This window comes from Coccinella septempunctata, chromosome 2 (assembly GCF_907165205.1).
Source record: "Coccinella septempunctata chromosome 2, icCocSept1.1, whole genome shotgun sequence".
In the NCBI taxonomy this organism is placed as follows: Eukaryota; Metazoa; Arthropoda; class Insecta; order Coleoptera; family Coccinellidae; genus Coccinella; species Coccinella septempunctata.
The window spans coordinates 12,753,831-12,781,302 of NC_058190.1; the positions used below are offsets into that span (position 1 = coordinate 12,753,831).

Genomic DNA, 27,472 nt, shown 5'->3' on the forward strand with positions numbered 1-27,472 from the left:
CGCTTTCTTATAAGAAAAAGTAGATGTTATTGCCAGCCTTAGGTGGTTTTTTTGCAACAATACCTTCCTAGGAATTCTTTGTTCTTAATACAGAACTTGAAAACTATTTTGGGATTCTTCAAAACTCCTAGGTTCTTGAGTTTGGGCAGTTCAACAACAGCACCTTAGTGAATAATGAACCGATTTTGGAAATTTAAACTGAGTTGTGTACAGAAAATAAATAAATCCTGAACTAATCAACGCTCAACATCTCTTCTCTATTAAAAAAATGTTGGGAGTTGATGCCACCTTCATGGGGGATGGAAATTTGTCAACCCCTCAAAACAGAAGTTGATCTGTTTGTTTGAATCTTCGAAAATTCTTTGTTTCTGAGTTCTGGTGAGGTCAAATTATCGTTTGGACACAATGCATTTTATAACCATCATCGAATTTAATTGAGACGCCTCAATATTTGAAGTTAGTTCATTTCTAAGATGTTGAAGAGTAATTGTTTTCCTTTTTTTTTTTTTTTTTTTTTTTCTTTTATAAAAATATGCCACATGTATTGAATGCAGCTCATCCAAGGGCGAGTGAGGGGCACAATACAGGCAATATGCCTAGGTGCAGTTCACCGTCCGGGATGGTGTGAACATTTATCGTTTATATTAAAAGTTTTTTCTGTACACACACGGAAAACAAATAAATGTTATTATTATATATTATTAATCAAGTATCTCTCATTTATTGTAGCACTGCTTCTCTAAAACTCTACAATGTCTGCCTGGATCAATAAAATTATTATGACTTCCCGCTTTTATAGTCCTGTCCAAAATATAATAATATTAACTATTCCATATATCAAAGGTTTTTTTGTCACATAAGAATAACAAAACCATCGATTCTTCTTCTATAGAAACATACTTTTCAGGCAGTGAACCTATACTATACCTTTTCAAGTTCAAATTGACGCTGATCAGAATCAAAATGACATTAGTCAAAATCAAATAAGCAACATCATCATCATCAATTTCAAACTGGCATTAATCAGAAGCAAATTGCCAATAATCAAGTTCAAACTGTCATTTATCAATTTCGAATTGACAACATAAAATTGCAACTCTAAAAATCGAACATCAAAGTTCGAATGGAACTCAATGCGTTGATCACACAGTTCAATACACCTTTTCAGCTCTTATTCTCTGTCCTTTTCGTTCAAAAATAATGGATTTTTCTGGTTGCAACACTGGTTGCGAAGGTATTAATTACTGAGTGCATTCGAAATCTCTCAAATCTTCGTATAGCTTGAGAAATGAAATAAATAATACCCAATTGGTTATGGATCACAACAGTAAAACGTTGATTCAAACACAATGAGGGTCTGAAATCGTCTCTTTTTATGAAATTCAGAAAACGCACGTTTGTGGTTACCTATCTTCAGTTTCTGTTTTGTGAATGAAATGAAATGGTAGTTAAACGGTTGTTAATTGTGCAAAATTCATCGCTGATATCCAAAGATTCATTCCTTCTGCATTGTATATGCAAGATATTATTTTTTGAGAAAATTCGTTATTCCCCATTGGTTTTTATTAATTACGTTATTTACTGTTTACATCATTCAATAAAAATTTTTCATTGAATACATTTTATTTCAATGGAGATTTCAAATTCAGAATTACCATTTGGTTTTGTTTTTTGTCAATTTGCAATTGACTAATGCCAGATTGAAATTGATTATTGCCAATTTGCTCCCGATAAATGCCAGTTTGAAATTGATGTTGCCAATTTGATTTTGACCAATGTCATTTTGATTTTGATTAGCGCCAATTTGAACTTGAAAAGGTATAGTATCGATACATCAAGAATATGAATAAAAAATATTTACAGGACAACGATTGGAGTGGAAATAAACCGCTATCACCGAGAAGTGAATGAAATATTTCCAGTACCCCAGCAGAAAGGAATTGATGATTTTTTCCTCTTCCTGTGAAGATCACCAGAAACTGCTCAGCACTGGGGCTGGCGCAGGAGTGTTCAGAAGTAGCACCAGATGCTCGCTAGGCCGCTGTGCGAAGAGTTTTCAGGCAGAAATATTTAAAATCGAAAGATGTGTAGAAATGAGCCTAGAAACAAATAACAAAGCGACATAGCGATATATTCTGACAGTCAGGCTGCCATAAAAATACTGAGCTCCCCAGTCATCGATGTGCCGAAAAAACCCACGAAATAGGCAAGAATGATGTTTGTCTATCTGGCTTCCCGTCCCTCGAAAATCAAAGGTAACCAAGTGATCAACAAAACTGCCAGGAAAGGAACACAAACTCCTGTCATTCTACCGAAACCCTTCTTTCGTATATATATTCCACCCTCGATTCCACCTTAGTGGAATCTTTACATTGCCGTAGCGGCGTAGCACCTGATGAGAATGGAAGAATCTGAAGAGTATAGATTCTCTGAGGAGGAGGAAGAGACTCGAAATCATCTGGTAACGGAATGCCTCTCTATTGCCTGCCAAGGAAAAATTCTTCGTCCGAGCAAAAAGGATTAATTTGTTTTGCCAAGAAATATATTCTTTGTTTCTCTTTCAAACTTCATTGGCCCAGTTTGACTCATTCTGAAATGAGGTCGAGAAAAAGAAGACCAACGAGAGTTTGCAGATTTTTATTCTCTCAAATTATTTTTCCAAAATCAAATTGTTCCTTTGATGTTTTGCTTTCATTGATAATATATACAGGGTGTTCCTAAATTGAACGTACAAACGAAAAGGGGAGATTCCTTAAGTGAGTTTAAGAAAAAAAGTCCCATAAACATGGGGTCGCAAACGTTTCGTTTTCGAGATACAGAGTGTTGAAGTTTGAATTTTTTTCAAGTGTTTTTCTCATAGTATCTACACTTCACAAGATATTCAACTGAAATTTGGCATAGATATTACATTTTAGAGTTCTCACCACGTGACATGGCAATTTCGATAGAAGATCTACAGGGTGATATTTTTTCTGGAACACTGCAGAACTTTTTTTTGGTGAGCAACTGTTAATTTGAAAAAATGTAAAAAGAAGCTTTGTTCTTACACTAAACTTTTCGGTCTCTTGTAGTTTTGTCGTATCTACCAACGATTTCGAGAAAAAAAATTTTGAACGATTCTCTCGAAATCCTCGTGAAAATCCAAATTATGATGGGAAGGCCACTTTGTAAGCTGTGGTGAATGAATTCAGTGTCAGTTTTTATGGAAATTTTCCTGATCTGTAGCGATGATTCATAAAGATTCGATAAACTCGTATAATCAACACAAAAAATGTATTACAACAAGAAACGTAAAACACTCTGTATCTCGAAAACGAAACGTTTGCGACCCCATTGTTATGGGACTTTTTTTTCTTAAACTCACTTAAGGAATCTCCCCTTTTCGTTTGTACGTTCAATTTAGGAACACCCTTATATATAAGAACTCAATGTCTCTCCACATTTTCATCAGGCACGTAAGAAGTAATGAAATTTTTTCTCAAATCTGAGAGGTTCTGCGAAATAAAAAAAATTTTCCATCAAGAATCTACTCCTGAAAAATATGGAAACCTTTGCAGGATTTAAATTATTTCCATGAGCATTCTTCACTCATCTGAGAGCCTCCTGTCTTTTTCTTCAAAAAACATAAATCAACAAACCAGCGATTGGCTGGAGATCTGACTGTAATTGATTCGAAACCTGACCTAGATTCGAATTTCGACAAATCTCCTGGAAAGAAATTGATTAACAGACACGGTTTTATTTTAAGAATCCCCCGAATTATGAAGCGCCTTCGACTAAAAATTATAATCATTTCTTTATTATCTTCCGACTATCAGTATTTTTACTGAAAACCCATGATTGGTGGAAGAAACTGTCATTAGGTCGCAGGTGTGATGTTGATTCAAAAATAATTACAGATTCAGAAAATAAAAAGTGGGAAATTTGCCGGTCATGACATACGTAATTTGGTAGGTGTTTACAATGAAATTTACATCCTTAAATAGGTACAATAATTGCACATTGCTGAAATAATATAACAAATAGCTTTCGAAGGAAGCCAGGATTCCTGTTCTGCAGGTATATTCATAATAATGATCAGTATTATATGAGTTTTCGAGACTGCCAGTATAACAAATATAGTCGATGATCTATATAATCATCAGAGTTTTAAAATTAGCGTATTGCAAATTTTAATATTGCTAGAAGATATAGATATTACTGGAAATTTCGATTTATTAGACACGAAAAAATTATTTGTTTTTTTAAATGGGTTGTTTCTATCAACGGTTCCTAATAGCATTTTAAAGAGAAGCAAAATATCTCAAAAATGAAAATTCAGGTATCATGTTATAATGAGTCATCGGGCTCTCGCTTCAACTTTCATTTTCTAGTTCGTCACGCTTTCTATTAAAACTTTAATTGATTACAAATATTATACTTGAACGCTCGATATTGTTGTTGACTGTTTCCGTCTGTGACATAAGATATTCCACTTTTTCTAGGAACATTTTGAGGGCTATTGTTGAAAAGAGCATGGTTTTTCAACGTGTCAACATCGAATCAAGATGAAAATATAACCGATTCCCAAAAGTAATATCCTAATCAAAGATTAAAGTGTAGAAAGATAGTAAACGAAGCGACTAAAGTGATGCGAGTGCCATCTGTGTTTCAAATAACTTTTCAAGGCCCTAGGACTGGTTTATATTTTAATTCGAGGGACATTTGCAGGAACATATGAAATTTTGTGATATTTCAGATAGGTAGCCATTTTGATTAAAGAGGTTTTGAATGTTTTGATTCTCGTACCGCCTTTGGTTCATTAAGCTCGGTTTAGTTGCTGGTTATTGAAATTTTTTTTTAATTTCTTGGTAAAAACCTCAAAATATCGTTCGACAATTATTGTATGGTGAAGAACTGTGGATCAAATAAAACGAATTTTATTAAGGAAAATGGGAATGTAAGTATTAAAACTGGTAATGAATGACTCGGTCATTCATTGCTTTTTATTTTCAGTGCTACGAAGTGGATAAAATATTCAGGGCGTAAAGGCCTGCCAACACTACTGACTATACCATGTGCAACGAACATTTTGATGTAAGTCAATTAAGAGCTGTTAATCCACGTAAATTGTTGTATGCAGGAAGCATCCCTTGCATGAAGGACCCATTCAGAGGAAACTATGACTTTGATACGTCCATTCAAAGATTCTCAATTGCTACTCCTTCAATATATTCAGAATGTTTTATTGATTTCGTTTTGGGTATCGAGTAACTGTCAAATTGTTGTTTGGAAAGTCAAAGTTTTATCATGAAAACTTCTATCATAAAGAAATTATAAAGAAGCTATACTGACTGGCTAACATACAGGTCTTGTATACCTCAGTGAAGTTTTTTTTTAAATTGGGGTTCTGAAAATTCTGTAAATAAAATGTGTATGCCATGGTGGTATACTGAATATTGATTCATATTAATTTCTGATATGAATTGTACAAATTCAACTAAGTTTACTATTCCAAAACAACGTATTGAATAGAAAAAATACCTATAACGTAAAGCAGATCACCATATACTTTTGTGTCCTAGTCAAAGCTCTATTCGTGGTCCATAAATTCAAATTTTTGTGAATTTTTTATAAATTGCAAATAAAAATATAGCAATTCCGACATCGTGTTTCATTGATATCAATTGATTCCAAAAAATGTTCAGATGACAACTAACATCCTGGTCACAAAACAAATCCATACTTTCGTTTTGTAGCTCGGGTTGTTTGTTTTCTGATCTCAACAAAGTCGATATTGCAGTTCTATACAAGGAATAGAATTCGAATTTGGCACCCCTCAATTATAAAACAGAAAACTGTTATTAAACAGTTTTCAGTATTGACATTACGTTTTCAGCGCCATCTCATTGTCAAATGTGTTTTTACAGACCTATTTGTAATAGGTTTTTATATAGTACTTGAAATATGAGGGCGTTTCCTATTTTTCTACTCTATAATCTTTGATCCTTATATGTCGAGAAATTAAGTTTTGACAGTAACACGTCTAACTGAATACAGCGTTCGAAATAATTTCCAATTTCGCTCTTTTCAAGAGAGACTCGACATTCTTTGAAAATGAGGAAATTATTCTAATTCATCCATCAATGAATAAATCAATTTTTCCTTAATTGCTAATGAAAGAATCTAACAGAAATATTTTGATGTCTGGTGTATGGCAGAACCACAAAAGAACAAAATAAATTATTGAAAATTTGATTTATTTACAAAGCATGTTCAACGAAATGAACATTACCTACTGTGCAAAATTTTAATTTGAATATTTCGAAAACGAATGAATTGAATGAAAATAATATTAAATATGCTGCACTCAAAATAGAAAGACCTTTCAAATGAGGTATCAGTTACCTCATCTTCTCTATTCAAAATACAGGGGTTGTAAAACTAGCAGTTGAAGCGATATGGTTGTGATCTCAAATGTTGTCTCGATTGAATCGATTTTCGTCATTTTGCTGTTTGTTTGTAGCCTATGTAATCTAGTTTATCACCTGATGTCGAGTCTGCACAAATTCGATGGTATACCAGGATGAACTGAAAGTTGAAATTTCCTCTAAATTTCTGAACACCCTGTGGAAGTAATTAGTGACGCAATGATGGGTCTTTGAATGAGTTCATTAAGCCTGATCTACTCTGAACATTTTATTGATTAATTCACGTCAATAGGTCTTTCCTGAAAAAGGATAGGACTTTTCCAATGAAATTATGCAATTCGAAACATCAACGATAACACATTAAGTATATACAGTAAAATTATGAAAAATAAACATATTCTAATATTGAGTATTGCGTCCACATGCTCTTATTACTGCTTCCATGCGGCGGGGCGAGCTTCCAATACAATTGACAATTGCCAGTTGTGGAACGTTTTCCCATTCTTCAAGAAGAGCTGTTCTGAAAGCTAAAAAGGTTTCCGGTTGATGCTTGCGATTAAGCCTCCCTAACATGCCCCACACATGCTCAATTTGTTTAGATCGGGGCTACGTGGAGGCCAGTTTTATTGATGGATGCTCATCTCATCGAGATAATCTGTTACAATTCTCGCCACATTTGAACGCATAATAAGAAAAAACACTTGCTAAAGGTAATGCTAAAAGATTAATTACATAAACACTAATCATAACGTTGCTATGCAACAGAATAACCTTGTTCCCTGATCAAAAATTAGGTAGGGTTTTTAATGTCTTAATGTTATTTAAATTGCAGAGTTCCCTTTGAAAAATCGTATTTTTTTTTCAGGAAGGAGCTAAAGATGTGAATTGAACAGGAAAACGTTAAGAGAAGATCAGGCTTCAAAAACACATTCAAAGACTCATCATTCCATTAAGGTTGTTAAGAAATTTAGAGGAAATTGACACTTTCAGTTCTACCATCAAATTCAATTGAAATTCCTGCAGACTCGACATCAGGTGATAAAGTAGATAAAATAGGATACAAACAGACAGCAAAATGATCAAAATCGATGCACTCCTTGGAAAGTTATTTCAAAATGAATTTGGTGGAAAAAATTCTGTCCAGGAGTGGATTATAAAAGCATTGCATCAATATCAAAAGTTTGAGCCTATGATCCTGAAAATCATTCCCAGGATTTGAGCAGTTATTTTATTCCTTGATGAGTAAACTGATAGAAATAATTAAAAATGCTCAATCTATGAATATGTCAAGATAATTATGCCGTGTTACAAAATCTATTTAAAACGAACTAGCCCAAACGATACTTCATCATCTGATTTCAGAATGTGACTGAAAATTCAAAAACAGAAAACCGACTAGATACGCCAATAAAATCTTATGCATTTCAAACCTGTACGGCAGCGAGTTCGGGTAAATTCAGTTGGGTGTAGCCATCATAGTTTTAATGGGAACTTGAATATTTCTACATTGATTTACTCGAAGCTGCCCGAGGACTTCAATGACCATAAAACAAGGCCCGTATACTTCTAGTCATTTCTAGTTCCATCACAACTACTGAAGCGAGCAAAAGGAAGCGTTCCCGCATGAAATTTCAGGATGCAGCTTTTTCGCGATGCTTCCACCTACATATGAACTTCCTCTCGGGAAAAGGTTATTCATCCTGTGGAGTATTAGACTTAATTGATCACCTATTTGCGATTAATTGACAGATTATTGCAAAAACCCAAGGGAAGGGTGGTATCAACAACATGGGTAACACGATTACATATTTCAAGAAAACACCTGTACTGACTGCTATACAGGGTATTTCACGAGTACACGGACACATGAAAACCGTGAATAGGGGGCATTGAGCTTAGTCCAGAAACACCCGATATGGGTGTCTTAGGTACTCCTTTACATTATACAGAGGGGTTTATTGGAATTTCTCAAATTTTGGTTTGACTATAACTCCTGAAATACTGGATCGATTCGACTGAAAATTCAAATTTAGGCAAAGTTTTTGTTTCAATGAAACAGAACGTTAAAATTTGGAAACAATCAGAACCGGACTCAGTGAGTGCGTATTCAACTTCAAACATCATCATGTTTTATAAATAATTGTTATGTGGTCTGACGAATAGAGCACTGCATAAAAAGGAATTTAGAAATTCTAAATTGCAGCCTTGCTTCAACAAATAAATTTTACTATATTTGGTCCTTCAAACTTGTCATTTACAATGATCAGTGATGATTTTGTAATTGATAATACACAAATATGAAAGGAAAAACTAGGCTATCTTGTGAATTTGATAATTAAAACTTGATCTTCGAAATGAATCGTCCTTCTATGATTAACTAGTTTTCTGAAATAGGTGCTCAGAATGATTTCCCCCACTTTCTTTACACTTTTGGTTCCTAAATTATAAGGCTCGGTTTATTACATGATGAGGATTTCTAGGAAATTTCACTGTTAGGCGCTCCTAAACTGAACCTTATCGTTTATTCATTTGATTGATCTCTAAAAAAGAAGTACTCATAAAAAAAATGGTTCTTTCTATCTTTTACTAATTTTTTTTTAATGTTCAAAAACGAAAGAGTCAATCTTAACTTCATTCAAAATCATTTCGTTCTATTTTCATCTAACATTAATTCATTTATTGAATCATAAACTAACTTCAATTATTTGTTGAGCTCTGTTGAAAATAACGTTCAAAGTGGTTGAAATTGACGAAGGGTACTTCGGTACCTACGCAGAATCAGGATAATATAATGAATAAAAGCACACTGCTATCCTCATCCAGTTGATTCTCCAAACTTCCTGTTTTTAACGACTCTATTTTCTCTTCGAGAAAATATTGCCAGTAAGGTATGCTTCGATGAAATTCAAGTTGAAGTTTTCCAACACGTAAGGTGTATTCGAAAATGGTTTTATTCTGTAACATAAAGGAAGACTTGAAAATCGTTTATTGTAGAAAATTTCTTCATCTACAGAAAATCACATTTCACGTAATAATTAAACAACGCAAAGTCGACTATTTTTGAAGGCAAGTACTTTTCGTCCTGATTCACTTTTCGTTCTGATTTACTTTTCGTCCGGCTGTTCATCACTAAGCAATATATTGAATCCCGGGGGCGATTGAATCAATTATGTGAATACAGAATTTGATGAAAACATAATTGTCATTTGATATTTTTAAATTAATTCCTTACGAAATCGGCTCTAATGGTATTAGTGTTCTGTTTAATCAAGAATGGATAGTGATAGCGATATGGATAACAGTAACACTTCACCAGAGCTCAGGGAATTGGCAAATATGGCGTCTAGATGAGGCCATAAAACGTGTAATTTCTTGTTTCATAAAGGTGTGTGAGGTCGTCGAAAAAATGTAATATGCACCTCGGAAAAACTGTCTATATTGTCTCGCCTGCTTGCTATCCTCGGCTATGCCTCGGCTATCAATTTGCATGCTCGACTGTAATAGACAGTTTTTCGTCCTTGGTACATAAATAACTGTTTCATTAGTTTCATGGTTTATTACAACTCTTGGTATCGTAACTATTCTACTCCTTTTTTTCGGACGTACTAGGAAGTGTATCCTATTTTTGAAAAAACCATCGAATTATCTTTAAAAAAAGGTGTCACTCAACCTCCCTTTCCATTTAAAATTTCATACTCTTAGTGTTGGTATACAAATTGATTGATCTTTGGGCATTTATTTTTATTTTGGGGGCAAGATATAAGGGATCGTACCGTTTCAAATTGACACAATGTATACAGGGTGTTTCCAAATTAGACGTGAACCTTGAAGGAGGTGTAAGTATCACTCATTTGCTGTCGATTGAGCCATATTTATTGATAACCCAATATCAACAGTTTCCGAAATATTTTAGTTCTTGTGTTTCTCAAAAAATTTCTCACCTTACTTCCTTTTTCGACAATTTGTCCTACGTTGACCAAGTTTGATTATAATTTTGTATTATTTTCGCCAGAAAAAGATATGATACGTATGAAAAAAGCAAAACTATCCTGTATTAGATGTTGAAAAAGAATTATTCTGATTTAAAAGTTGGTTTATGAAGAAAAGAAGAATAAATTTCCAATATCAATTTGCCTGCAACTTTCGAATTCCACAATTCATATATGAAAAAATTATTTTGACCAACTTTTAAATCATGCTAATTCTTTTTCAACATCTACTACAGGATAGTTTTGCGTTTTTCATACGTATCATATCCTTTTCTGATGAAAATAATACAAAATTATAATCAAACTTGGTCATTGTAGAAAACGTTGACGACAAATGAAGTAAAGTGAGATTTTTTGAAAAACACCAGAACTCAAATATTTCGGAAACTGTTGATTTTTGGTTATCAACAAATATAGGTCGAACGACAGCAAATGAGTGATACTAACACCTCCTCCAAGGTTCACTTCTAATTTGGAAACACCCTGTATATACTTTCCCACAGGTATTGTTCGATAATTTTGGTCAAGGATATTTTCCTATTCAAGTGCTTCTAATCTGAGGTTGAAAAATGTTACAATAATAATCAAATTCAAAAACGTTAGAAACAAAATATTACATACATTTCCACATGCTACATCACTTCAATAAGTTCCCAGCATGACACATATATGGTAACATTGTTAACAGACCCACATGATTTCTGGTTTGTAAAATTTATGTGAATCATTGGCACTCTCAAATTTGTTCTTACTTATTCTCAGTGATTTATTATAAGTATTTCCATCCCAGTAAAGGACTACTTACCAGTGTGGGGCATTGTGTGGAACAATCCTCTGAAAAAATAAATCAGTTGAATATAATTTATCAAACTCATTTTGAAAGTTGGATTTCAAATATAGAAATTCAGTTGAAAATATAAGTACTCTACAATTTGATCACAGACAGACAACGTTCGAATCATGAATGTGAAATTAGCTGAAAACCGTAAATTGTATATGGTTTCTCTCATGTCTTGTTGAATTTCGAATGTTCATCATTTTGTATTGAAGGAATGATTGCGGTAATAATTAGATGAAAAAGGAGGATTTTTGTTTAAGGATGAACTCGTCTTCTTTCGTCATTCTCGAAGAAGAAGATTTTACTTTATATTCCCAAAAATTATTTTCTCGATGAACAAAGACATTTTTGTAACTTTCTCCGATTATTGCAGATTCTTGAGTCAGGCTGAAAATATTTTAACTCATGTGTTGGGAAGCTTAATATCGTGGATTCTCCTATTTTAGTTACTACATTCTTCATCAAACTCCTGTTTACGTCAGAAACTCAAAATTTCCAAGGTTTTTTCGAAACATTTTTTTTGACTTAATATCGCAGCGAGCGAGTGTTCTATTCATGATCCTTTTTGTGCATTAGTATGGAAATATTAAGAAATATACTGCCCAAAGATTATAGGGTGGAAAGATGGGAAACGAAGCAACTAAATTACTTCAATTACAAAACAGAAAACTGTTATTAAACAGTTTTTCAGTCGTTTTTAGCGTCATCTCATAGTCAAGTTTTAGTACTAGAGATATAAGGGCGTTTATTATCTTTCTACTCTATAATCTTTGATAACATGTTTAAGAAAAATTCTGAAAGCCTTGAAAGAGAGGGAAATCATTTCACAAAAATTGCTCACAATGGGTACCACTCTACACAATGCATTTCTACACCCGTTTAATTAAACATGTTATTGATTTTCTTATAATCTCTTGATCATTTTTCAATTAGTTCCAAGAGTCAACGATTCTCTGAAGAAGTTGCCTTCTATCTTTTAATTGTGTAGAGTAAATTTCTGATTTTGAGTAACTCCAAACAAAATAATCGATAGGATTGAAGTCGGGGCTCCTTACAGTTACGTTACAACTCTACCTATACAACGATTCGGAAAGTATAAAATTAATGTTTTCGAAATTATTTTGTTTTCCAAGACGGGAATGCGATATTTTATTGTTAATTCCAAATTTAGTTATCTGATGACCAAATGTCATTGTTACCTTGATGAATAAAGAATAAAATTGTGTTTTATGAAATTTTGGTTACTTTCTTCTCTGAATATTCAGATATAAATAAATAAGTAAATGAATAAATTATTTATTGATCCCTTAGGTCACAAGGTGTACTGGACAAGTCAAAAATGACATATTTAAACCATCATCATCAATTTTGGGGGAATCCCGGCTGAATTCGGATACAGAATAATACATTTAGATAATAAACACAGAATTCCCAAACCACAAAATTAGATGATTTTCCCCACTTACCTCTCCCACTCGGTGGTAACGAAAGTAGTAGTACGAGACAATAATTGTCTTACTTTTTTCTTGAATTAATTGATAATAGTTTTAAGACAACAACGAGAGAATCCAGAAATTTAGGAAGATCAAGTTAATGAGTTCTATGTTTAGGTATAAGTAGGATATCTGAATTCCTAGTATATTCATGATAAGCAAACAATTTGGTCTAGTCCTTTTTATTTCCTTTAGCATACAGTAAACACTTAAATACATGGCAGTGATTACAAATTATTGACTATAAAACTTGAATGCAGGATGTACCACAACTAAGATTGAAAATAAGGCGAATTATATATACGGTTCTGATGTGTGATGAAAGCTCCTTTAAAGTCGGTACAGTCATTCCAGAACAAGATATTGTAGGACAGTGTACTGTAAACAATACTATAATGAACCTGAATCAATGCACTGGGAGGTAGGACATCCCTCACCTTGCTGATGGCAAAAAATGAGCATATCAATCAATGCAAGGACCAGCTCAGGTCCCTATCAATATATATAATTATGTACCTATATATACCCAAGAATTTACCACTGACCGCAGATGTAATCCAGAGGTTTGAGTGATGAATGTGCAAAGCGTGAACAGGATGATATTTTAAGCCAATGTAAATGCAAACAGTTTTATTTGCATTTACTACTACTCGGTTTGACCGGCATCAACCAACAAACTGGCTTATCATTGCTTCACACGCGTAGCGAAGTTCCTCGTAATATAAATTAAATGAATGAATTAAAATCACATGCGGAAGTACGAGAAATTCCCTCCCTGGATTTTTCGATTATCATATTAAATTACGAATTTTGATGTACAGAATGATTTTTATCAGTTTTACAAAGGCCGGACGTGTAAAAAATTCAACTATGTCATGCAAACTAGTTTTTGCGAATAATAAACGTACCATCAAATATCATCAAAAGGTATAATGGTTCGAAAGTTCGTTTTGGTCCCCTTCTCTTCCTGTGAGTTGTCCAACTCCAGATCTTAGAATCATCTATTTCATCATCATCAACCTCTTTCTTTCTATTCTATCTATCTATGTCTATTATAAATTATTCTGAAATTCATTACTGAGTACCATCCTTTCGAAAGATTAACGCCCAGTTTCAGTAAACTCCGTTGAAATCTAATGCTTCGTTAGAATTTTAATCCTCCATTATTCCCTTGAAAAATGATTGTTTTAAATTTTGATGGGGCATTATCCTAATGTGCGTTCCTGCAACTGGAGCTTGAGTCAAAAAAATCTTTCACAATCAGTCGAAAGTTATCATTTTTTATGTAAATTTTTCCATCTAATCGGAAAATCTATCCATGACATAACGTCGTATTCCAATAAAGCGTCAGGTATGCCGAGCAAAGGAAATGATGCAAATAAACTGAAATTAGTTAAACCAATTTTCTGGAAATTAACAACTCCGTGCAATAACAGCTTCTGCTACGATTTTTCTGGATAACACGCACGGTATCGATGGTAGCCCATAAGAATTAGCCATGTCGTTCTGTTGGAATCGTCGTCGGTCATTATATTTAATTGATATTCGGCTGATAAGCGACAAGAATTGGTACAATACACGATGAATGCAGAAATAATGTTAGGCATGCACGTGGCGCCACCAGAACCGAACGGATAATTGAAAAAAGTAGAACGCACGAATTTTTCGTGGGAACTCCTGTGAAAGAACCATATAGACTTATTACCCCTTTATTAAAATGTACCTACCTATATGGGAAGAACTAGGGAAGAGATATTTCAGTGCAATCCATTATATTTTTCGAGAATAACAGGTACCTATATACATATTTGCTTCAAAAATTATTGAGACCTCAGGTGACTAAGGAAAATCTAGAATATGTTGTAAATAGACCATTCAGTAAGATTTCAAGTTGCAGAATTCATGTTGGTATAAATAGTGACCCATAAAACCATTACATATATAAGTCTATGTACTCACTGTATACATTTTTCACAGCTTTTTATATCCTTGGTTTATTCGAACAGCTTTATGAAATAATTGTATCATTTTGGTTGGCTCTAAGTTTGAATAGTTCATCAGTTCGAACACTTTTCTAGGTCTCATTCATCTTTTTCTTCTACGATTGAAAATGCAGAAATTTTAAGTTATCTTCTTCGAACAGGCCGCGTTGCACTTTTGAAGACCGCTTCTTCGTCCGTAACTCTTGAAGTGACTACATAAGTATTAAATAGCCTAAGAAGGAAGGTTTTCCTTATCTATAATAAAATCTCTGCAAACATTTGTGTCAATGTTGAGCTTTTGCCGCAGAATATGAAAAAAAATTAAAACCATAAAAATATATAAACTTCATTCTTCTCTATATAGTAACTGATGATAACAAAGATCACCAGAACAAATGAAATATTAATATCAGGTGTCCCGATACCCTCTCATAGGATTTCATCATTCACTGATTACCCAGGAAAATTTTGTCAGGATGAAAGACAGCTTGAACAATTTCATTTTTATTGAGTTGCAACACCTAGAAGAAGTACTGTCTTATATCACATAGTTAGTGCTCCCGTAGAATAGTTATATTAATTTACCATCTTTTTTGAGGATTTAAGTTTCTTATCTTCTGAAAACATATCAGACTCTAAGATTTCATAATTTACCAGCTTCTTAGGAGCAAATGAAAGACAAAGACAGAGGCAACTTCCTCTACTTTTTGGAATAAGCAATCGAAAAAGAGATCAAACATGGAGGGGTTTAAAATTCATTACGATAGAAGAAGATGAATGGTGGTACAAATTCTCAATAAAATCCGAAGGTTTAAATTGCGTGCCATTTTGGCTGTCATAAATCACATCGAGGATTGAATATGGATATTTAATGAAGAATATTATAAAGGGTCGTTTTCATTCATCCGAAATTCAAAGATTCTTAATCCTGTCCTGTATTAATATACTATATCTTGCAGAATCTTAACCGCGTGTCGATTGGAATAGCGAACAAAGGTGAGCATATTGTGCTTAATACGTTTAATCGTTCTGCCTGGCGACATTTACATCTGAAAGAGGCCTAACAGCACTTCGTCACGCTCTTTTCATAGACGTCTCCCGAGTCTTCTATTCTTTATTACCTCATAGTTTTTGAAAGCGTGTCAACAGAATGTCGGTTGAGATATTCGGATGGAAAAAAGGCATGAAATCAATAGGTACATCGTACATCTGAGTATTTTCATTATCGACTTTTTACGTAGACAGTCAAAATGATGTCTTTGAAGATTTAAAAGTGAATACTTCTTGTATTTTTCAAAAACAGTTCCCATCAGCACATTTTGTATATTTATTGAAAGTTGTTGGATCAATGTGAAGAAGTAAATACTAGACAAAAAGTGATCACTCTCTCGTTTTCATATCCTGCGTTAAGGAAATACCTGAACAGAAATTGACTTTTTTTCTAAAAAATAAGGATTAAAATTGAGTCACGCTCATTGCACCAATCTGTTATTCAGAGGTTATTGAGGTTTATTATTATACAGGGTTAGAACTATTTACAGGGGGACTACAGGGATATCGAAAACCGTTAGAAATACAGGGTAGCTTAAATAAGGAAAATTTATTCAAGGATGAGCGGGTGGGTGTAAACAGTTCCCAAATATATCTGATGGTTCCTGAGATATCTCGAGAAAACTGAAAATCGAGATTATCATTTTTTCTTCATAACTCATTCGTTTTTGGAGATATCTACACGAAATTCGGTGTGTAGTAATAATCCTATATAGCGATTATACAGGTGAACTACTTTTTTGTACTTCAAGTCACCCTTTATTTTTAACGGTTTTCGATATTCCTATAGTCAGCCTCTAAATAGTTCTAACCCTGTATATACTAGATATTTCATTTATTCACTATAAAGACATGAACAACCAAATGTATAACCAAGAAAAAGTCCACAATGAAAAGTGAATGGAAACACAGGAATGCGAAGGTAAAGTTGTAATCGAAGAAGCAAGAATCGAGAAGGATTTTCGAGTTTTGATCAACAAGTTAAAGAGAAACCAGTAAAGTGACATTAATTATCATGTGGTGATGATGATGAAAGAACCCTAACTATTTTATTTACATTTTTTTTGCTCTGAACAGTATCTAACATCAACGAAATATTCAGATCGATAATTCTGACAATGGGGAAATTTTTTTTATATGCTGGCATATAACAAATGTTTTCGGCTGTTTGAATATTATCAAAGGGGCGCGGATATTAATTTGCTACAAAAGTGTCGACGATTCTAGTCTATTGTTCAATAATTTGTTCACGAAGAGAACTTCGATGATAATTCTATAGGGTGTTTTCAAAGGTGAGGCTTTTTGAACAGAAGGTAAAAGTCATCAAAATAAGTAATTTCGCCAAAAATTGTCTTTATTGAATATGCAAGATGACCGATCTACAACCCTCAGAAGTTCGTCAAAATTAACATTAAATTTCAAGTACGGGACTGTGGAAGGTGGCTCCGGTATCGGAAAAACGAAACAAAACATAAAGATATTGCTGGACAATGAGTGCCTCGGTACTAATCTATCAGATTATTTGCACGAGGTCACTTAAAGAAATTATATACCTAATCCTCTAATTGTATAATCCTCTTCTGAACAATTCCAAGTCGGTCTATGTACGTATTGTAGATACTAGGGATTCCATATTATAATTGCAAAATTGCTTGCAGATGTTCATTTTTCACAATTTCGATCGACATCTTCTTTCTTTCAATTCATTGCGTAACTCTGGTTTAATTTTTTGACCTCAAACTTCACACTGCGACACTTCTAATGAGTTATTGTTCGTTGCTATGGTAACGCAAAAAAAAATTTTATGCATGGAACTGGTTGATATCTAACTAGATATCAAGATATCAATACATCCTCGTAATCATTCAAATAGGCTTGAATTTCTGCACGAATAACAATCCATTTATTCGTATGTTTTGATTGAATCGTTACGAAAATGGATTTAACAGTTGGTATTTAATCTGATCACGGTGTTGAATTTTTTTTGCTAAATTCATTCTTGATCAATACTTCTTGGATTATTGGGAATTGTCTTATTTCGAATTTACGCAATGAAAATTAGGATAGGTCATCTATCAAAAGACAGATTCTAAATCCTACTTTTATCCATACATAATTTGTATGTCACAGTATTGCAGTAGGTATTTATCTTGAAATCTGTTCTCTCTAAGAATGTTTTCCCGATACAGGGAGATAGTAAGTTTAGGTATAGATAAATTTCTTTAAAAAAAACATTCTTTCAGCGATGCGGGTATATAAATATGCGGGATATAGTTATATAATAAAGCCTAAAGATAAAATGAGAAATTCGAAAACGCATTTTTGTTGATTTAATTTAAAGTTACATGAACTACATAAATTACATTCTTAAAATGTAAATGTTGTTGATGACCAAACTCCATCAAAATAGCAGATTTCTTTTACCCGATGAAAATGATTTCTTTTAAATTTAATATCATACCCAATAGGGAATCAAAGGGTATGAAATTGGACTGTACTTATATTGAATATATATGCTTCTCACCTGGGAGGACATAAAAAACAATGCTACGATTATTGCTCTATGGTCACAGAGCGATTACTTCCAATTCGCCTTCGGCCGAAAAGCTCTCTTGTTTTATTAGCATAACACTAATACCCGAATCATAATATTCAGGGGGTTGAAATGCGTGATCTAAGATGCAAATTCGACTTAACTACCAGAATAATTTGGCTTTAACATGTCGCGCTTGTGATTTTGATTTACATTAATTTCATATTTTTCAGCATAAAACATAATCAATATTGGGATTTTTCATGCTTTCTCATGAACGTGAATGGTTCTCACATGCCACAATGCTTTTCAAACTGATGGGGGTAAGTTACTGAAAAAGAATAAATTCCACATCCATTCCAACCATTTCTCGATAGTTCATCTCCTGAATTATAGGGAAAAGGTGCCCAAGACGATCCCCTTAAGCAAGAATTTACGTAATTCCTCAGTTTCTTCGGGTAGCACAAAAATGAAAACGTCTAGTCCTCTTAGAAGTATCAATCTTTCTATTGCCCTACACGAAATAGTCAGTCACACAAGGTTTTTTGAAATATTTTCGATTTTCCAAAACGTTAAAAAAGATCATCTTATACACCCTGGTGTTTAAGATGATCCCTGTGGTATGGTTAAGATGATCCCAGGGATTATCTTGACCCCATTCTCTCAATTAGCTCCCATATTCTCAAGAATGAAGTATGTAAAACAAATATCTGTGGAGATTGTAGAATAATTTTATTGGGCATAAAACATATAAATTATCAAGTGAATAATCAACTAAAAATCAACATATAAGGTGTAATGTCACAAAAATTTGAAACGAACATGTATTCTAAGTGTTGGTTTCAATGCACCACCGAGAAAAGCTAATTTGAGATTTAAAATATTCAAAATTTTCTGAAATAACAAAATAAAGTTCTCTTCTTATTGATCCATACATTCTAAGCTCCATCTCCTTCATATTGTTCACGAGTTCGGTTTCTTGTTCATTAGTGGAAACAGTTTTTCTCACTCCCAGATATTTCACTGCACCACGAGCTATTTTTTTAATTTCTTTAGTCCTTCGTTTCAATGAAATTAGCGACACTGAAAACACCCTACTCGCTCTTTTAATTGCTACTCCATTTTTAATAGCACTTGACATTAATTCTCTGGACCATCCGCCTCGAATGGTTTTTTTTTATTTATTCATTAATATTTATATTTACGCGGCATAATTCCTAACTGAAAAACCCTGTAAAAATTTATGGGTATACCCTTCGGACGATTATTAGACCCCAGAACAGTATGTAAAAAAATTAAGGTGTAAGATTAATTAAGGTGTAAGATCTAAGAAAGGAACAGTCTCATTGGTAAATGGCGTACACTCGATAGCCGTCTGCCGATTAGCAATGTCATATTATGTCCCATATTTCCTTTAACTCAGTACGCTGGCCTGCTAATTGCAGACAACTCAAGTGTAAGAATCGAGAAATATTTTATTGTTTTAACGACTCCATTAGCGACCCAATAAGACTATTTTAAGATTTCTTTTCATCTTAGGGTAGGTGAGCTCGACAAAAGCCTTCGAAAGATGTGGTTCTCCATTATATCTTCCAAAGAAATCCGAATATTATTACAATTTTTGTAATTAAAAAGTTAATGCACTTTTGTTTATTTACATCGAGAAACGAAGAATATTTAGGTGTTTCAATAAGAATTTTCATGAAAAATATATGTTAATCTATTGAAAATATCTTCATCTACCTCGTGACAATAAGGAAAGTTTAGTGAAGTTTTCATAATTTGCATCCTTTGAGCAAATCTTCGATTACGGCTTTCCTGTGAAGATGTCAGTTTTTACTATTTTCCACGATGAAATGAACGTTCAGTCGATGTTTAACACATATTTATATATCTCGTCCTTATAGCATGGTGAAGTTTTTGTACATTTCAAATCAGTCACGAAGAATAGAATGTGCAAAGTAACCTGGATATAAGCCTCAAAATGAAAGGATTCACACAAAAAACAAATCTGTTTTCCCACAGAAAAGTTTTCCACCTAGTAAATTGATATAAATATAGCATTCACACAAAATTCATTTGGAAAATCATTTCTGATTTCCAGTTCAACTCAGACAAGTTTTCTCAGCACCAATGTTGCAATTTTAGCAATTGTAGGTATATAATGGAAATGGAGAAGGCAATATATCATAGTTGTGGCTCTCCATATAATCAATTTCCTTATATTATGATTGTGTAAAGAGTCAAGAAGTTCAGATTAAGAAAAAATTGCTCTAATATATCCAGCTGATTCAGAACATAGTCGGAAATTTTTTCATGAATACTAATACTTCATGACATTTATCGGCCTAAAATTGATAATAATTAACATACTTGAATCAAGTTTCGTCAGCTAATCTTCAAACTCGAGAAAAAACAACTATAAACTGAAAAAAAAAGAAATCTCAAAACCCCCTTCAAAAATGACAATGACTGCATTAATTTTTTTTTTCGAACTGTTAACACCATGTCGCTGCAATCTACATTTGAATTCCCAATAGAAGTTGTAAAGCACTAATAAGATATTTGTGGAAAGATACCAAGCGCGTATTTCTTCTACAGCCCGTTTTCATGTTGAACACCGCAATTTTAACATTCATATTACGGAGTAATTTCAGGAAGCAGGTCGTATATATATATTTCAAGTGACCCATGTGGGGGATTGTAAGACTCTTCGTCGAATTGGATTACTGGGGGACAAATTTGGGTTGATTTTCTGCAATTGCGGAATGTGACCTTTCTTGGTCACATAGGTACATGTTTTGTATTATTTAATACACCTATTCAGTAGATTCACAAAACAACCACATCAATTTACTATAGCCGATTCACACACAAAAAATCATCAAAAATCCCTATATATGTTTTGTTCCCTTGAAAAGTCCGACTAAAATCGGTTAAAACTGAGAAAACTTTGTAATGATAAAGACAAGTCACTGCATATTTTCAATCGTGAATGCCCAATCGAATGTTACACTTATGTCTCTGCCGTTCTCGAATTATACTCAACCCTTACGAAAGCACAGCTGGTTTTATAATCGCCATTAGTCGTATAACGTTGAGTTAGATGAGCCCCGTGAATTCTATGGTTTCTTCTGATGAATTGAATATTTACCTATTACATATTATATACAAGATTATTCATAACTATTGGGACATAGGCTAAGAGCAGATTATTTGGACCAAAATATGGCGATAGGACCAAATATACCTCAATAAAATATTGCTGTGGAAAAAGATAGAGGGTGTTGAGGTTGAATTTTTTATAAGGGGACAGAATAATATTTTCTTCGAAGTTCGAAAGTCCTTTATTAAACGAATTAGAAAAGGCATAGAAGTCGAAGGAGGCCACGTAGAACATTTAATTTGAATTTATTCTTTTTATGTTACATTGTTTTTAATTATGCTTTATCATCGAAATAAATAAATAAAATAAATAAATCTTTACTTCAAATCCCCTTCCGATGTTCTGAATTCTTCAATTTTGTTTTTCTTAAAAACGTTAGTTTTTTTAAATTTTTCCGGAAAATCTTCGCAATCAGCGCATATACCTTTTCCCAAGCCACCGAGATAATCGTTTATGAATTTTGGGACAGCATTAGAAATTTAGTGTGCCCCTTTCACTCAAAATAATTATTCTAACCGAGAATATGCTCTCGTCTCATTATACTAAATAAAAACACCTTGTATTACATGATGAATGACAGAGTCCAACAATAACAATTTTGTATCTTTGCATATATCTTTCAAGGAGCAGAAATCTTTCAAAAACGATTATTTCAAGAATACGTTGTTTTCCTGATTCAATCAGTATTTTCGAACAAAATTGAAAACATATCAAAAGAAATTTGTTAAAATGAATTCGTTTGGTGAGTTGGTTTAATTTTGAACACAAGATAATAATCCAGATCACAAGACAAAAAATACCATTCCACCAAATTTTGTTCATTTTATTTCATATATAGAATTCAGAAATAAAATTTAACATGTTTCTGTATTATAATGATTAAATTCATTGAGTCTTTCAGTAGTTCCATTTGAATAACGACCGATGTTCTTTTATCAGCTCCATTTTAAGTTTGTGAATTGAGTATTTGAGTAGATGATCATTAAATAATGAAAAACTTTCTCAAAGTATATTTTATAATCAATTCATTAGTTCTGAGAAATGGTGTATGGAAAAATTATATTTTCGAGAGGAATCCAATATCATCATTATCAACAAGTTATACACGTTTGTATTGTGTATAGGTACCTCATACATAGTAAAATGATACCCTATAAAAATAACGCTTTACAAATTTTCCCAAAAATGTCGAGGATTTATGAGGGAGGGGTTCTCGATATTTCAAAATATTTCCTAGCCTAATCACCCTTTCATTATTTTCATATATGGAAGGGTTAGTTTCGGAGTATTCTTTATTATAGATCATTACTGCGTCCCACCGTCATTCAAGCAGCGATTCCAATGTTTATTTAAATAATTGCCGATCGAAGATATCCTCATTACCCCGATAGATACGATGATCATAATCAAATAGCTTCACATTCGTAATAATCGTACCAGGGAACGGCAACGCTATGTGTCTACTACCTGGCAGGTAGATTGACCAGCAGTGGCAATTGTGCGGCTACCGACCAAACATAAATAATTCAGTCATTATCGATACGCTGTTTCGGTACCTCGGAACAGCCTGCTGGGTGGTTTGCTAACACATTGTTTTCATAGCTGACATGATGACAATGTTCGGCCAGTAATGATGGATGTGATTAACCTTGATTATGGTCCGATTCTATCGGGTAATGGGGGATTTGTTTCCCAATTGTATCAATGGGGATTGGGAAAGATTCATCGACGACTAGATATTTTTGTGTCCAAGATTCTCGTTTCGATTTTTGACATGGGGAACCTAAGTGAAAAAGAATGGTTTTCAACTCGAGATTCAGATCATCCTACTAAGTAGGTACACCAACATAAATTCTATATAACTCATGTAACCAATAACAAAACGGAATTACTGACGAAGGCTTTTACAGCCTTACACAATTCTGGCTGAAGTCTTGATGAACTCAAATGTGACGTATGGAACAGTGATACTTATGGCATACCTATACCGCATCATTATAACTTGTTTATTTCAATAATTTGACCCAAAACGAATATACAGAGTGATATGAAAACGGTCGGACACGTCGAGTCTTTCGAGGGGGACAAAATCTAAGATCAAATTCGAAAACGCATCGCTTCAACCTCACTGTTACAACACCAACCCCTATATTATGAATAGGGAAGATGGGGTAAATGATATCTCATTTGAAAGGCCTTTCGATTCTGAGTTCAATTTTTATTTCATTCAATTCATTCGTTTTCAAAATATTCACATTTGAATTTGAAACAACGTTGGTTTACCCTTCAAGCATGCTTTGTAAATCAATCGAATCCTCACTCATTTATTCTGCAATTTCGATGATAAATCTGCAGAAAAATAAAGAAATTGACAATATTAATTCTATCCGCTAACAATTGAAAAATGTTTACCTCAATAGTGAATAAAATGTGCAAACATACATTTTGATGTATAGATTATCGTCGAAACCATAGAATAAATTACTGAAAATTTGATTGATTAACGCAGCATGTCGAATTCACCAATTCTGTACAAAATTTAAAGTTCTCGAATATCTCGAAAATGAATGGATTGAATGAAAAAAATTAAATATACTGAAATCAGATCTCTCGTATTCAAAATATAGGGGTTGTGACACTGGGGTTAAAGCAATACAGGGTGAGTCTGACTCGTTTTGTCCTAATAAGAAGATATAGCCATTTTAAGTTTTCATAATGAGCTGAGCCACCACTGGAAAAACAAAATGACCTTCAGAATAACTAGCTTAATCTGTGACACTACACATCTGTGGATCTTTTAAAAATAGTTGTATTCAGCCAAAGTACCCAATTTTCCGAATATCACAGATATTTTCTATTTTCGAACATCAAACGGCGTATTATACGAGAAAATATGAGGAATACTTTTATTTTATAAAACGTTAAAATATTCATTAGATAGCGCCCATCTTAGTTTCAAGAGTTGGGTTCTTCTTTGATATTTCATTCATTAAATAAATGAAAAACACGATTCCGAAACTTATTTCATCCGATAAAACCGTTTGTGAGAGAACTAAAAATAACATTTTTATATGGTTTTTCAACTTGTAACCTGTATCTTTTAAATCGGGCCAACTCGGAAAAAATGGTATAGAAAACAAGTATCTCAAATTTATTCTACAACTGAAGGTGTTCTCAATGATAATTATTTTTATCAGAATTATGCATGCATATGTTATCCACTTTCAATGGTTTTCTTCAATACAGATGTTTTTTCCCAGCAGGAATAAAAAAGATGATATTATCAAATTTTGAATGTATTGGCTCCATTCTAAAATCAGTTGTTCTCGAACAATTCTAGTAATCAATAGTTTTCCTTTCGTTTGATTTTCTACACTCGATCGCTATGCAACGCGAAACACGTAATTTGACCCAAGAGGAAGGTGCCCAAGCGGTAGTTTTGCGAGAAGAAGGGTGGACATACACAAGAATTGCAGAAAGGTTTGGAGTTTCCCATACAAGTGTGTCCAGAATGTTGCAGCGATTCAGGAAGACAGGTATGAATGTCCGAAGACCAGGACAGGGTAGACCACGGGTAACAACTGCCATTCAAGAACGTTACTTGAGAGTTTCTTCGTTGAGACAACGGTTTGCAACCGCTCTCCTCCTTCAAATTCAGCTTGAGCAAATTCATGAGGTGCAAATTAGCACTCAGACAATAAGAAATCGCCTCAGAGAATATGATTTAAGGCTATGTAAGAGGCCCAGCTCTTACCTCAGCCCATCGAAGGGCGCGTTTGGATTTTGCGAGAGAGCATATCCATTGGGAAGAGGCCGATTGCGAAAGAGTTCTCTTCACAGATGAGCCTCTACCATTGTGATCGACGTTCCCTTGTATACAGACGTCCACATGAAAGATATGCTCAGTGCAATTTCCTGAATACTACTGGTTTCGGGGGAGGATCGATTATGGTATGGGGTGGAATATCTTTGACTGCTCGCACAGACCTAGTGGTCGTTGATAATGGAGCTATGAATGCTGATAAGTATATAAGGGACATTCTTGAAGAGTATGTAGTGCCATTTGCCCCATACATTGGTGAAAATTTCATTTTTATGGACGATAATGCCAGACCCAATCGTGCGCGCATCGTTCAGGAGTACCTTGAAGAGGTTGAAGTCTCTCGAATGGAATGGCCAGCAAGAAGTCCAGATCTCAATCCGATTGAGCAGGTTTGGGACAACCTCAATAGAAGGCTGAGAAGTTTAGAAAATCATCCAGCTACTCTTAATGACTTAGGAATCCAACTCGGAGAAATCTGGGAAGGATTAGATCAGAACATTTTAAGATCACTCATTTTGAGTATGAACCGTCGTTTCCGAGCTGTAATTAACGAAAGGGGTGGAAATACCAAGTATTAAATCACTTATCAGCATTTCAGTATTTTGAAAATTGTTCATTTCTCTTCTTTCACATAAGATTCGGTGAAATCCTGAATTTTTCTTCCATTTAATGTGTCTTGTTTCGTTCAAAACCTTCCCGAGAGAACATAAAAAATAAGTTATAAATTCAATGTAGAGTTAACTTTCATTAAAATTGAGATTTTCAGGATGTGCGTTAATTTTTTCGCGCAGTGTATTTGTACGAGTCGAAGACTCACGTTTTCATGAATATTTCATTAAAACGATTAGGTAACTCGATCAAAATTTTAGGGTACTTCTTCATGCCTTGGAGTTGTTGTGTTGTTGTTTTGAGAGGTTATTTGAGATCCATATAAAGAAACAGAAATCGCCCAGAAAGGAGGCAAAATTGAAATTCTGGGTATTTTGTTTTCATTCTAGCGAAACAAGGCCGGATATAATAATATGAACATATCACTGATTGAATAGAGAAATTAATCTATGGAACCTATAACAAAGCACTAGTGCAACTAGTGATAGAGTGATTTGTCTATCCTCCCTTTACAATTTTGAAGCCTCCTGGATAATTTCATGCTTATATTTCATATAATTTCCGGCTCCCAGGCATTTTTATAGGTGCGCACCATTATTGCAAGTTATCCCAGGATAGGATGCATAGGTATAAGTTTATCAAGTTGCCTCATGATTTCAAGTATGTAATCTCGTTTTACTATACGTATGTGCACAAGTATTTCGTTTCTTCCAATAATTTTTTTTCAACAAGTAAACATGCTGTAGCTTTTGCAAATGAATATTGTCACAAGATTCTCCGCTGCAGTGCCTGCAGACTGATAAGCATTTCTTTCCTGCCTTCCTGCAGCTGCACGCGTTCCCACAACCATTCGTGCAACTACAAGAAATCATCTGCAAGAGGTGTTGCGGGGCTGCATCTCAGGTCATCATTTTGAAGTTGAGACCTTGTGGCGTTCTCTTCCAGAAATGATTAAATCTCTTCCATGGCCTCATCAACAGAAGGCTGCTGACGATTTCTCCTGGACCTTCCTGTTGGTGGTGCCTGGTAGAGCTTTGTTTGGCAAAACCAATGGTATCTGGCATCCCGGGCTATCAAATTTGTGTTCTCATATATACGTTCTTTTATTTTAAGAGCCCATTCATCACAACGTTTCTCAGCTGCTTTCAAATTGTTGCACAGAGAAGCAACTCTTCCGCTGTAATGACATTTCGTTTTTGTGTAATATTTGATTTTCCACTGCTAACAGCTGCTGCAATCAACTTCGCATTGTTGTATTTTATCAGACAAGCACTGTGCACATATATCCATTTCACACCATTCAAGAAACGCTTATTTATTTTATATGTTCTTGAGGGATACACTCGACTCAGTTTTACACCGTTTTCCTTCACTAGGCGCACTTCATCTTCATTTGAAGTCTCCTTACTTATAAAACACAAACCCACGCTGAGACTGGTAGACTCTGGGATTAAACACATTATGTAGATTTTGAGTACAAACGACAATCACGAGATGGGCAGCAGGCCAAATGAAATATTGACAGGTAATGGAAACGGATATGAAATCCTCAAGTAAGTCTAGTGTACCAACAATTTAA

The 27,472-nt window shown here is 33.9% G+C and overlaps 1 protein-coding gene across 1 annotated transcript in view; it reads right to left on the reverse strand.

Moving 5' to 3' along the window:
• Window positions 1–27,472, reverse strand: part of LOC123307516 (paired box protein Pax-9) — a 57,877-nt gene that overhangs the window by 15,542 nt on the left and 14,863 nt on the right. The window contains exon 2 of the mRNA XM_044889861.1: window positions 11,205–11,233. Within this exon, the coding sequence (XP_044745796.1) occupies window positions 11,205–11,217 (13 nt within the window). The 5' untranslated portion in view covers window positions 11,218–11,233. The remainder of the gene's footprint in view (window positions 1–11,204; window positions 11,234–27,472) is intronic.